Source organism: Mustela lutreola, chromosome 15, assembly GCF_030435805.1.
Source record: "Mustela lutreola isolate mMusLut2 chromosome 15, mMusLut2.pri, whole genome shotgun sequence".
Lineage (NCBI taxonomy): Eukaryota > Metazoa > Chordata > Mammalia > Carnivora > Mustelidae > Mustela > Mustela lutreola.
In genome coordinates, this window is record NC_081304.1 from 36663882 (window position 1) to 36676096 (window position 12215).

Sequence of the window (12215 nt, forward strand, 5' to 3'; positions counted from 1 at the left end):
TCTTTGTCCTGTTAAAAATTCACCCAATAACATCTGCTCTTGGCCCTAATGTGCTGACATCGATAAGGAGAAAATGAATGTAGTATCAAATTCAAGATCTCTACTTAAAATAAGGGAGCAGTCTCAGTAAGTATTAGTTTTCTAGGTATAGGGCCTTATTAGTCAGAATTAAATATTTTGGGGCGCCTGGGTGGTTCAGTGGGTTAAGCCTCTGCCTTCGGCTCAGGTCATGATCCCAGGGTCCTGGGATCAAGCCCCCACATCGGGCTCTCTGCTCAGCAAGGAGGCTGTTTCCCTCCACCCCTGCTTGTCTCTCTGCCTACTTGTAATCTCTGTCTGCCAAATAAATAAATAAATAATCTTAAAAAAAAAAAACCAGAATTAAATATTTCCAACTACTAGCAAACTAATTAACAAAGACCAGAACAGTCTACAAGAACAATAAAAAAGTCTACAAGAATAATAAAAAACAAAGCTAAAAGAAACAATATTTATTCTGTCATTCAAAAAATCCTATTAAGAAAACTCTTTAGAAATACATGTCAACTTAGTATTGAACCTCTTGCAGCCTAGCAACTTTAATTTAGAAAGCAATATTCCCAATACTGATTTCAAGGCGCTGTAAGAGATGGTGTATCAATAGACAATAAATTTATATTAATAAATAAAGTACAAGAGTAGGTAAAAAGCAGTGTTCTTTGACACTAGATAACAAAACATCAAGATTTTAAATGTATGGGAAATCACCATTAAACATGTTAAAATAATAAGTGCACCACTCTTATGCTATTTGTGGATCAGAGTTTATTCATATACAAAGAAAAACAGTATAAATGATAGAGCAGTAGTTCTCAGAAAGTGTAGTTTCCAGACCAGCAGCATTAGCCCCAGCATCACCAGGGAACCTCTTTAAAGTACAGATTCTGTACTTTAAAGTCTCTGCCTTCGGCTCCGGTCATAATCTCAGGATCCTGGGATCAAGCCCCACATCGGGCTCTCTGCTCAGCAAGGAGCCTGCTTCCCCCTCTCTCTCTGCCTGCCTCTCTTCCTACTTGTGATCTGTCAAATAAATAAAAAAATAAAATAAAATAAAAAGTACAGATTCTTGGGTCTTACCACAGAGCAACTAACCATATCAGAACCTACAGGTTGGGACCCAGTAATCTATATTTTAACAAGTCCTAAAACTCTGAGAACCACTCTGCTAGAAGAATAAAAGAATAATAACAAATTGCCAGGAATGTTTAAAAAAAAAATTACTTCTAGGTATTTCCCAAGAGTGAGTTAGAGATTACTTCTGTTAACTTTTATTTTAAAAAAGTAGAATCAAATATAAAAATAGCATGCAACAGGAAAAACTTGACATCTAAATTTACTATACATTCCTCCCTTGGAATATTAGGTTTCTTTAAAATAATTTTTAAATGTCTCCAAATTTTATTAAGATAGTCACTTCCAGAAAGCAAAAAGAAAACCAATCATTTAAAAAGAGAAAAAAAGGGAGAGAAGGACAAAGTGAGGGAAGGAAGGAGGTAAAATTCTAACAGAGCACTCTGAAGACCACCATCAAAAGGTACAGCAAAAAAAAAGTCTACTTCTTTCACATTTTAGATCAGTAAATAATCAAATTAAAAAAATAATAATAAGAGAAGACTCCCATTTTCTCCCACCCCCCACAGAATACCAAATTCCATCTCTACTAACACAGAAGATAATGGTTGCCTTCTTTACAGGAGAAATAAAGCATTCAGGGGCATGTTCTAGTTTATAGTCTGAACTGAAATTGGGTGACTACACAAAAAAATAAAATTCATGAGAAAAGAGTAATTCTCTCGGAGAAAGACAACTATCATATGATCTCCCTGATATGAGGAAGTGGAGATGCAACGTGGAGGGTTAGGGGGGTAGGAGAAGAATAAATGAAACAAGATGGGATCGGGAGGGAGACAAACCTAAGTGCCTCTTAATCTCACAAAACAAACTGAGGGTTGCTGGGGGGAGGGGCATCGAGAGAGGGAGGTGGGGTTATGGACATTGGGGAGGGTATGTGCTATGGTGAGTGCTGTGAAGTGTGTAAACCTGGCAACTCACACACCTGTACCCCTGGGGATAAAAATACATTATATGTTTATTTAAAAAAAAATTTTTTTTTAAAAAAAGAGCGATTCTCTGATTCCATGGGAGAAGAAGAAATGACTAATAAATAAATGAGAGGCTCCATAAGGTCAACCTCAAATTTTTCTTTCCTAGCTAATAAGAACATGAAGGCAGCCTTCCTTCAAGTGCTGCAAAGATCAGAAGCAGCTCAGTTGTCAGCAGCTTGAGAGCTTATCTACCAACCAGCAAATCTACTGAATGGTATCTTTGGGCACAAGCTTGCAAAGCACCAGAAAAGAGAGGTCACCTATGGAAAATCACTGAGTAGCTCTCCACTCTAGAAGCTAATCTACAGCCCGTCCCATTTCCATTGATTCTAGTCCTGAATTAAAGAGAAAAGGGGTTGGAATACTACCACTGTCAGACCATTCACTTCAGACTACCCAACCCCCTAAACCTGCCTATGTTTTTTTTTTTGTAGAAGGCAACTTTTAGCATGAATGCCTATGGTTTAATATTTTAGCACATGAACATAAAATTTTTATCATACTGTAAACATGAAAGAATATTATTTGTAACTGACCTCTTATAATTCTTACTGTCTGAGCAGATATCCACCTCCAAAAAGAACTAGGGAAAAAGAGAGAGAGTTGAACTGTTTGTTTTAAGAAACCCAAATTTTAGCAATTCCTGTTTTGCTCAGAATTCAAAACTGATAGTACTCAAAGTATCATTTTTCTGATCAAATCTATTATTTAACTTGAAGCATAAAGTTCAGTTGTTTCACTATTATTTATTCAAATCTATAAATCAAAAGCATTACATAAGGACTTTGTTTTCATGGGAATGTTAAACAATAATCCAAGCTTACCATTTCACAAGGTGCCTTTTCCAACTGCGTACTTCGATGAACATATTCCAACCCTATGATATCCAACATTTCATCAAAAAAGAGGCAGTGGGGAGGCACCTGGGTTAAAGCCTCTGCCTTCAGCTCGGGTCATGATCCTGGGGTCCTGGGATTGAGCCCCACATCGGGCTCTCTGCAGAGCAGGAAGCCTGCTTCTCCCCTCTCTGCCTGCCTCCCTGCCTACTTGTGATCTCTGTCTGTCAAATAAATAAATAAAAATCTTAAAAAAAAAAAAAAAAAAAGAGGCAGCGGGGAGAAGAGAACCACTAGATCCCTTGGAACTTAGACTCTGATTACATTTCTAAATGGATATACCCACATAGAAGGTTGGAAACCAGGAAGGGGATAGATCTTGCCATAAAATTAAACTAAAAACTAAATCTAAATCCCTTTAGGGGGCGCCTGGGTGGCTCAGTGGATTAAGCCGCTGCCTTCGGCTCAGGTCATGATCTCGGTGTCCTGGGATCGAGCCCCGCATCGGGCTCTTTGCTCAGCGGGAGCCTGCTTCTCTCTCTCTCTCTGCCTGACTCTCCGCCTACTTGTGATTTCTCTCTCTGTCAAATAAATAATAAATAAAATCTTTAAAAAAAAAAATAAATAAATAAATAAATCCCTTTAGATCCCTAAAACTCTAAAGGATCAAGAAGTCTCTAGCAACTTCCCAAATCCTAGGTTTCCTTCCATGCCCAACAATTTAAATGTATCCAGGGTAAAAATTCTCAACTTCACTTATGTATAACAATCACCTGTGGAGCTATTTATTTATTTTTAATTTGTTATGTTACATTAGTTTCAGGTCTGTGGAGCTTTTTTTTTTGGTGGGGGGTGATCAGGCAATTTATTTATGATGGCAGCTAGAAGACTCCATGTTTAGTAGTGTGGGTGAGATAAGGGCTGAGCCCATGCCTTCTGCTTCTCCTTGGGATTCCTGGGAGCAAACTTCTCCTGCAGTTTCTTCCACATTTCTTTATTCATTTCCTTAAACTCTTCCAAGATGTCTGTGGACAGGATTGGCCTGTACTCTGGGGACAGGCCAGTGAGGCTCATGTCTTTGGGGTGAGGGTTCTTATATCTGTAATAGTTTGAATGGAGTCATGCTAAGCTCTCATACCTCTGATCACAGGCCTCAGGCTCTACAATCTTGAGTACCCTTTCCCTCCAGAAAGGCCTGTGCTACTTCTGACTGTTTGGTCTCCTCCACTGGCCATTCCTCACAGAGTTTTAGGAAATGCCGGCAGGCACTGGCCTCCATTTTGGATCACCTCATGGTGCTTTTTAAAAACATGTATGTCTAAACTCTCCCCCAGATCTACCGAATCAGAATCACTGCTGGAGGCCCAGAGATCTGAATATTAAGTTCCACAGTTGACTGACACTGATATATATCCAGGCTTGAGAACCACTGGTACAGGATGGAAAAGAAATCTAGAACTTCTAAGAGAAGACTTCAAATGAATTGGATTAGGGACAGGGCAGACATGTTACCTGGGGAAACAGGATTTACCCAATTATGTAGTTTAAGCTAATATTATCCTTAAATACAACTGTGGTAGGGAAGGCAGGGGTGAGAAGAGGAAGTAGTTTTGATCAGATGCAAACAAGGTGCAGTGGAGCTGGAGTTAAACCCTAGGACTCAAGATCAAATTCTGACTTTGCCAAATATTGGCAGTGCAAACTTGAGTGAGTCACTTAACATCTCTGATTCTCGTCATCTGTAAAAATAAATAGGTTATATGCTACCTTAGGGGACTGCTGTGAAGCTGAAGAGTATATGAAAGTATTCTGTAAACTATGTACTAGACCAGTGTTTTTCAAACTATGGGTTACCACCAAGCAGAATACTAAGAAATACATTTAGAAGGTTGTAACCAACATTTTAAAAATGAAGGGGCGGGCGCCTGGATGGCTCAGTGGGTTAAGCCGCTGCCTTCGGCTCGGGTCATGATCTCAGGGTCCTGGGATCGAGTCCCGCATCGGGCTCTCTGCTCGGCGGGGGGCCTGCTTCCTCCTCTCTCTCTCTCTCTGCTTGCCTCTCTGCCTACTTGTGATCTCTCTCTGTCAAGTAAATAAATAAGATCTTTAAAATAAATAAATAAATAAATAAATAATAAAAATGAAGGGGCGCCTGGCAGGATCAGTCAGTAGAACATGCCACTCTTGATGTTGGGGTTGAGAATTCAAGCCTGGCATTAAGAAAATTTACTTTTAAAAAAGTCATTAGGGGGGCGCCTGGGTGGCTCAGTTGGTTGGACGACTGCCTTTGGCTCAGGTCATGATCCTGGGGTCCCGGGATCGAGTCCCACATCGGGCTCCCAGCTCCATGGGGAGTCTGCTTCTCCCTCTGACCTTCTCCTCCCTCATGTTCTCTCTCACTGTCTCTCTCTCAAATAAATAAATAAAATCTTAAAAAAAAAAAAAAAAAGTCATTAGGGACGCCTGGGTGGCTCAGTTGGTTAAGCAGCTGCCTTCGGCTCAGGTCATGATCCCAGAGTCCTGGGATCGAGTCCCACATCGGGCTCCTTGCTCAGCAGGGAGCCTGCTTCTCCCTCTGCCTCTGCCTGCCATTCTGTCTGCCTGTGCTCGCTCTCTCCCCCTCTCTGTCTCTGATAAATAAATAAAATCTTTAAAAATAATAATAATAAAATAAAATAAAAAAATAAAAAAGTCATTAAAGGGCGCCTGGGTAGCTCAGTGGGTTAAGCCTCTGCCTTCGGCTCAGGTCATGATCTCTGGGTCCTTGGGTCAAGTCCCATGTTGGACTCTTTGCTCAGCAGGGAGCCTGCTTCCCCCTCTCCCTGCCCTGCCTGCCTCTCTGCCTACTTGTGATCTCTCTGTTAAAAAGTCATTAAAAATGAAATAGAACAGGGGACACCTGGGTGGCTCAGTCAGTTAAGCGTCTGCCTTCAGCTCATGATCTTGCTTCTCCCTCTAGTCCTCCCCACTGCTGGTGATCTCTCTCTCTCTCACACAAATAAATAAAATCTTCTAAAAAACTGAAATAGAACAGAAGATGTTAAGGGTACACTGTACTTTATACGGACGAATATTGTTTTTTGAATTTTTGTATCAGTTATATGTACATCAAAAAAGTCTTAGAGCCGGGGCGCCTGGTGGCTCAGTGGATCAAGCGGCTGCCTTCAGCTCAGGTCATGATCTCAGTGTCCTGGGATCAAGCCCCGCATCGGGCTCCTTGCTCAGTGGGGAACCTGTTTCTCTCTCTCTCTCTCTGTCAAATAAATAAATAAAAATATTTAAAAAAAAAAAAGGTCTTAGAGCCACAATGAATTCTTGCTCTCTTGGCCCCTCCACTTTATGCTCTCATTAGAGAGCAAACACAGTGACTTAATACCTAGACCAATGATTCTAAAACTTTCTTAGGTCAAAACACTATTAGAAATCTGTGAGCTCTCTGCTCAGCAGGGAGCCTGCTTCCCTCTCTCTCTCTCTGCCTGCTTCTCTGCCTACTTGTGATGTCTGTCAAATAAATAAATAAAATCTTAAAAAAAAAATCTGATAAAAGTATGGACTTTTTCCTGACAAAAATGCACCCTCACACAAAATTCTGCTTGCATACAAGTTTAGGACCCCTAAAGTCTTGCCATGAATCAGGTTAAGATCCTTCTATCTCTAGAAAGAAGACAAAGAATCAAGATGATTTCTGGGGAAGGGTCATATAGCTCCTGTCTTACCATCTCCAAAAGAAGGCCTTTCCCCAGAGTGGTAGTACATTCTGCTTATCCAAATAAAACTTTTCTTCATTAGATCAAATTGTCAAATTCTCCTTCATTTAAAAAAAAAGTGTTTAAAACGTTCTTGAACTTTGTTAGAAACTCCAGTCTATCTGCAGAAGGCTCCCAAACTATACCCTATGTGCCTGAAAATGAAATAAAGCTAATTATAGCTAATGTACTTATTTAAGAGTCAGCTTGCATTTCACCCAGGGATATTCCTCTAAATAAAACAGAACAGATTTTACCAAACTTATTTAAGATGTTTCCCTTGAACTCAAGTGACGTCATCTTCCAAGTGATTCTAATAAAGAGGCATCAATTAGTTTTCATAGCCACTGATAAAAACATCCAAGCTGGGGACACCCGGGTAGCTCAGTCAGTTAAACATCTAACTTCGGCTCACGTCATGATCCCAGGGTCTTGGGATCAAGTCCCACAGTCCCACATCAGGCTCCTTGCTCAGTGGGGAGCCTGTTTCTCCCTCTGCCTGCCTGCTTCTCCCTCTGCTTGTGGGCTCTCTGTCTCTGACAAATAAATAAATCTGGAGGGGAAAAAAAAAGTATCCAAGATGAGACATGTCCTTACCTTTTAATTCATAGTAACTTCATTTAAATTCCTTTAAAAACAATCACTCAATTTGCCTTTTTCATTTTTGTCATTTTACTGATAAACTTTTAAATGGATTTTAGTATTAATTCAATAACCATGAGAGATTTTTTAAAACCACATATTATTTTCCTACAAGTTTTAAATTTTAAAGATTTTATTTATTTATTTACTTAGAGAGAGTGTATGCATACAGAAACGTACAGGTCCCTGAGCTGGAGGAGGGGTGGAAGGGGAGAGAGAGGGAAAAGAATCTCAAGCAGACTCCAAGCTGAGCACAGAGCCCACCTCCGGGCTCAATCCCACGACCCTAAGATCATGACCTGAGCCAAAGCCAAGACTCAGATGCCTAACCAACTGAACCACTCAGGTGCCCCAAGTTTTAAACCTTAAAACAACAAGTACTTGAGTCTCTAAGTGAGATGGCTGATGTATACTAAAGGATAAAACAGATTTGGTCCCTAGCAAAAATACTATAGCTACCTAAAGATACAGACAATAATAGTAGTATAATAATTGCTTCGTGTAGAAACCCAAATAGAGGGCGCCTGGGTAGCTCTGTCGTTAAGCGTATGTCTTCAGCTTAGGTCATGATCCCAGGGTCCCGGAATCCAGCCCCGCATCAGGCTCCGTGCTCCGTGGAGAGCCTGTTTCTCCCTCTCCCACTCCCCTTGCTTGTGTTACCTCTCTCGCTGTCTCTCTGTCAAATAAATAAATACAATCTTAAAAAAAAAAAAAAAAAAAAAAGATAAAAGAAAAAAAAAAGAAACAAAAAAGAAAGATACTTTATCCAAACTTGGAGGTAGTAATGGTGAGGACAAGGATCATGGAAGGTTTCCCAGAGCGGGAACACATTAATGATGATGAAGAACTGGGATATAAAAAAGGACAGAAAGGAGCACTCCATGCAGAAGGAGCCATCAAATAAACATCCAGATGGTAGAATACAAAGACTTATGAGGAATACCAGACCTGAATGGCTTCAAGAGTTAGAGGTAATTTCCTTCAAGAGCCAGCTGGAGACTTTTGGGGTTTGTTTGTTTGTTTTTAAACAAGAGTATATTTCCTTAGGGTAAAAGAGTCAGAGAAAATAACATTGTGTAATTGTCTATTCTATTCTTCATTTCTCAGGCCAGGGATAGAGAATATTTTTCATGGAAGAAGCTGGTAAAAGCTTCCGGATCTTTGGGGCACCTGGGTGACTCAGTGGTTAAAGCCTCTGCCTCTGGCTCAGGTCATGGTCCCAGGGTCCTGGGATTGAGCCCCTTATGGGGCTCTCTGCTCAGCAGGGAGCCTGCTTCCCTGGCCTCTGTCTCTGCCTGCCTCTCTGCCTACTTGTGATCTCTATCAAATAAATAAATAAAATCTTTCTTTTTTTTAAAGTTTCTGGATCTTCCAAGAAAACTTTAAAGAAGACTTGCCAAACTTCTGGATAAAGATGGTAGGTTGAACACATATCCATCTTGTTCCCGCCTAAAATCCTACTAAAAAAAAACAAAAGTAAAGGGGCCTCTGAGTGGCTTACTCTGTTAAGCATCTGCCTTCAGCTCAGGTCACTCAGGTCAGGATCCCAGGGTCCTAGGATTAAGCTCCACATCCTTGGGTTCCCTGCTCAGTGCCGAGTCTGCCTCTCCTTTTGCTTCTCTTACCCACTGATACAGGTGCTTGTGCTTTCTCTCTCTCTCTCCCCCTCTGCTCACTCTCCTTCTCGCTCTCCAATAAATAAAATCTTAAAAAAAAAAAAAAAAAAAAAAAGTGGGGCACCTGGGTGGCTCAGTGGGTTAAAGCCTCTAGAAGCCTTCGGTTCAGGTCCTAGCCCAGGATCCTGGGATCAAGCCCCGCCATGGCGGGGGGTGGGGGGGGTGGGGGGGGGCTCTGCTCAGCAGGGAGCCTGCTTCCTCCTCCTCTCTCTGCCTGTCTCTCTGCCTACTGTGATCTCTGTCAAATAAATAAATAAAATCTTTAAATAAATAAATACATACATATGTAAAGGAATTTTTAAAAAGGTATAATTCACAAAAGACCTCCATCTGCTTCCCAACTGCCCCTCTCCCCGCAAAGAAAGTCAGGGGAGACAACAGCAAGATACTTTTCTTGGAAAGCAGATGGAAACATGATAAAGGACTACACAAACCTGGGAAACTAAATCATAAACCATCTGTGGTAAACTCATAATCAATACACTTTATATCAAAGAATCTTGAAAATGTTCAGAAAATGAAAGTGAATGATGGAGCTAAAATAAAGAGGATCTGGTTGAAATCCTGTTCAAGAGGCGTCAGATGCTTTGATTTTCTTCTCAACTAGTAAAGCCAGGTGCCAGCTGTTCTACCGTCCTGATAAAAGACTGGAGAATTATTCTCTAGAGAGGGTTAAACATGAGGTTTCTAGACTGGGGGATACCAACAACAGTAAAGGGGAGAGCACCATGTTGAAAATGAAGAAATTAAGTAGGCATATTGAGTAAGAGCTTCCAGCCTTCTTTCCCCAGTTTTCACCAGCCAGGAGGGAAGTAAGAAGATCCTTCTTTGCCGAATCTAACTAGACCAAGAGAAAAAAGATCTCAAAAAGTAACACTGTAGTTCACTAATTAAGATGCCCCACTTGGGGCACCTGGGTGGTTCAGTGGGTTAAAGCCTCTGCCTTCCGCTCAGGTCATGATCCTGGGGTCCTGGGATGGAGCCCTGCATCAGGCTCTCTGCTCAGGAGGGAGCCTGCTTCTCTCTCTCTATGCCTACTTGTGATCTCTCTCTGTCAAATAAATAAATAAAATCTTTATTAAAAAAAAAAAAAAAAAAGATGACCCACCAGATCACCCTATACGAAAGTTAATGGTCTGGGCACCTGAGTGGCTCAGTTGTTAATCGGCTCAGGTCATGATCCCAGGGTCCTAGGATCGAGTCCCATATCGGGCTCCTTGCTCAGCGGGGAGCCTGCTTCTCCCTCAGCCCCTCTCCACTCATGCACTCTCTCTCTCAAATAAATAAAATCTCAAAAACAAAGAAAAAACCTACTACAAAGCTGCAGTATTAACATAAAGACAGATATATAGACCAAGGAAACAGAACAGAGAGCTGAAAAAGAACAGGAGCTTGCCATTTGCAGCAACAGGACAGGCTTGGAGAGTATAACACTAAGTAAAATTAAGTTAGAGAAAGACACGTACCATATGATTCCACTCACACGTGGAATTTAGGAAACAAAACAAATGAATTTTAAAAAGAGATAAATAGGGGCACTTTAGTGGCTCAGTTGGTTGAGCATCTGATTCTTGGTTTTGGCTCAGGTCATGATCTCCTGGGTCCTAAAATCAAGCCCAAGTAGGACTCCAGGCTCAGGGCACAGTCCTCTAAAGGTTCGCTCCCTCTGCCCCTCCCCCCACGGTGCTGGCTCACCTGCAAGCTCTCTCTTTAAAATGAATCAATCATTTTTTTTAAAAGAGAGATAGGGGGCACCTGGGTGGCTCAGTTGATTAAGCGGCTGCCTTCAGCTCAGGTCATGATCCCAGGGTTCTGGGATTGAGCCTCAAATCGGGCTCCCTACTCAGTGGAGAGCCTGCTTCTCTCTCTCTCCCTGCTACTCGTGCCTGCTTGTGCTTTCTCAATCTGTCAAATAAATAAACAAAATCTTTTAAAAAAAAGAAAGAGACAAATAATAAAACAGACTCTTAAATACAGAGAAGAAGCTGATGGTTGTCAGAGCGAAGGTGGGTGGGGGAATTGGTAAAACAGGTAAGGGGGATTAAGAGTACCTTATCATGATGAGCACTGAGTAATGTTTAGAATTATTGAATAATATTATACAACTGAAACTAATATAACATTGTATGTTAATTATACTTCAATTAAAAAAAGAAGGCCCAGAAATAAGCCCTCCCATATATGGTCAAATGATATCTGACAAGGATGCTAAGACCATTTAATGTAGGACAGACTTTTCAAAAAATGGTGCTGGGAAAACTGGATCTCCATATACAAACAAATGAAATTGGACCCTTCCCTAACACCATATTAAAAAATTAACTCAAAATGCATCAAGGCTTTAAAGTAAAACCTAAACCAATAAAACTCTTAGAAGAAAGGACAAAAGCTTCATAACATTGGATTTGGAAAAGATATCTTGGATATGGCACTAGGATATGAGCTAGCTTAACAAAAGAAAAAACAGACAAATTGGATTTCTTGGAAATTTAAAAAAAAAAATTGTACATCAAAAGACACTATCAGGGACACCTGGGTGGCTCAGTTGGTTAAGCAGCTGCCTTCGGCTCAGGTCATGATCCCAGCGTCCTGGGATCGAGTCCCACGTCAGGCTCCTTGCTCAGCAGGGAGCCTGCTTCTCCCTCTGCCTCTGCCTGCCATTCTGTCTGCCTGTGCTCTCTCTCTCTCCCCCTCTCTCTCTCTGATAAATAAATAAAATCTTAAAAAAAAAAAAAAAAAAAAAAAAAAAGACACTATCAACAGAGTAAAAAGGCAGACCCAAAAATGGGAGAAAATATGGTAGGGGGTCGAGAGTGGTTGGGTTATGGACATTGGGGAGGGTATGTGCTGTAAAGTGTGTAAACCTGGCGATTCACAGACCTGTACCCCGGGGGCTAATAATACATTATATGTTTATAAACAAATAAAAAATTTAAAAAAAATAAAATCTTAAAAAAAATAAATTGATACTAAAAGACACTGAAAAAAATGGGAGAAAATATTTGCAAATTATGTATTCAATAAGAGATTAATATCCAGAATATATAAGAACTCCTAATATTTCATTTTTATAAGATTTTTATTTATTTGTCAAAGAGAGAGAGAAAGGGAGAGCGAGCACTCACACAAGCAGGGGGAAAGGCAGGCAGAGGGAGAAGATGGCTCCCCACC

At 40.8% G+C, this 12215-nt stretch overlaps 1 protein-coding gene and 1 pseudogene across 8 annotated transcripts in view; both read right to left on the reverse strand.

The window, feature by feature from the left end:
- Nucleotides 1–12215, reverse strand: part of ACACA (acetyl-CoA carboxylase alpha) — a 285737-nt gene that overhangs the window by 222491 nt on the left and 51031 nt on the right. For 5 of the 8 annotated variants that reach the window (XM_059149709.1, XM_059149710.1, XM_059149708.1 and 2 more), the window contains exon 2: nucleotides 2681–2727. The exons of the other annotated variants lie outside the window; for them this stretch is intronic. In XM_059149709.1, coding sequence (XP_059005692.1) covers nucleotides 2681–2727 — 47 coding nt within the window. The remainder of the gene's footprint in view (nucleotides 1–2680; nucleotides 2728–12215) is intronic. 8 annotated transcript variants of the gene reach the window in all.
- On the reverse strand, nucleotides 3653–5062 carry LOC131816767 (ubiquinol-cytochrome-c reductase complex assembly factor 2-like; annotated as a pseudogene).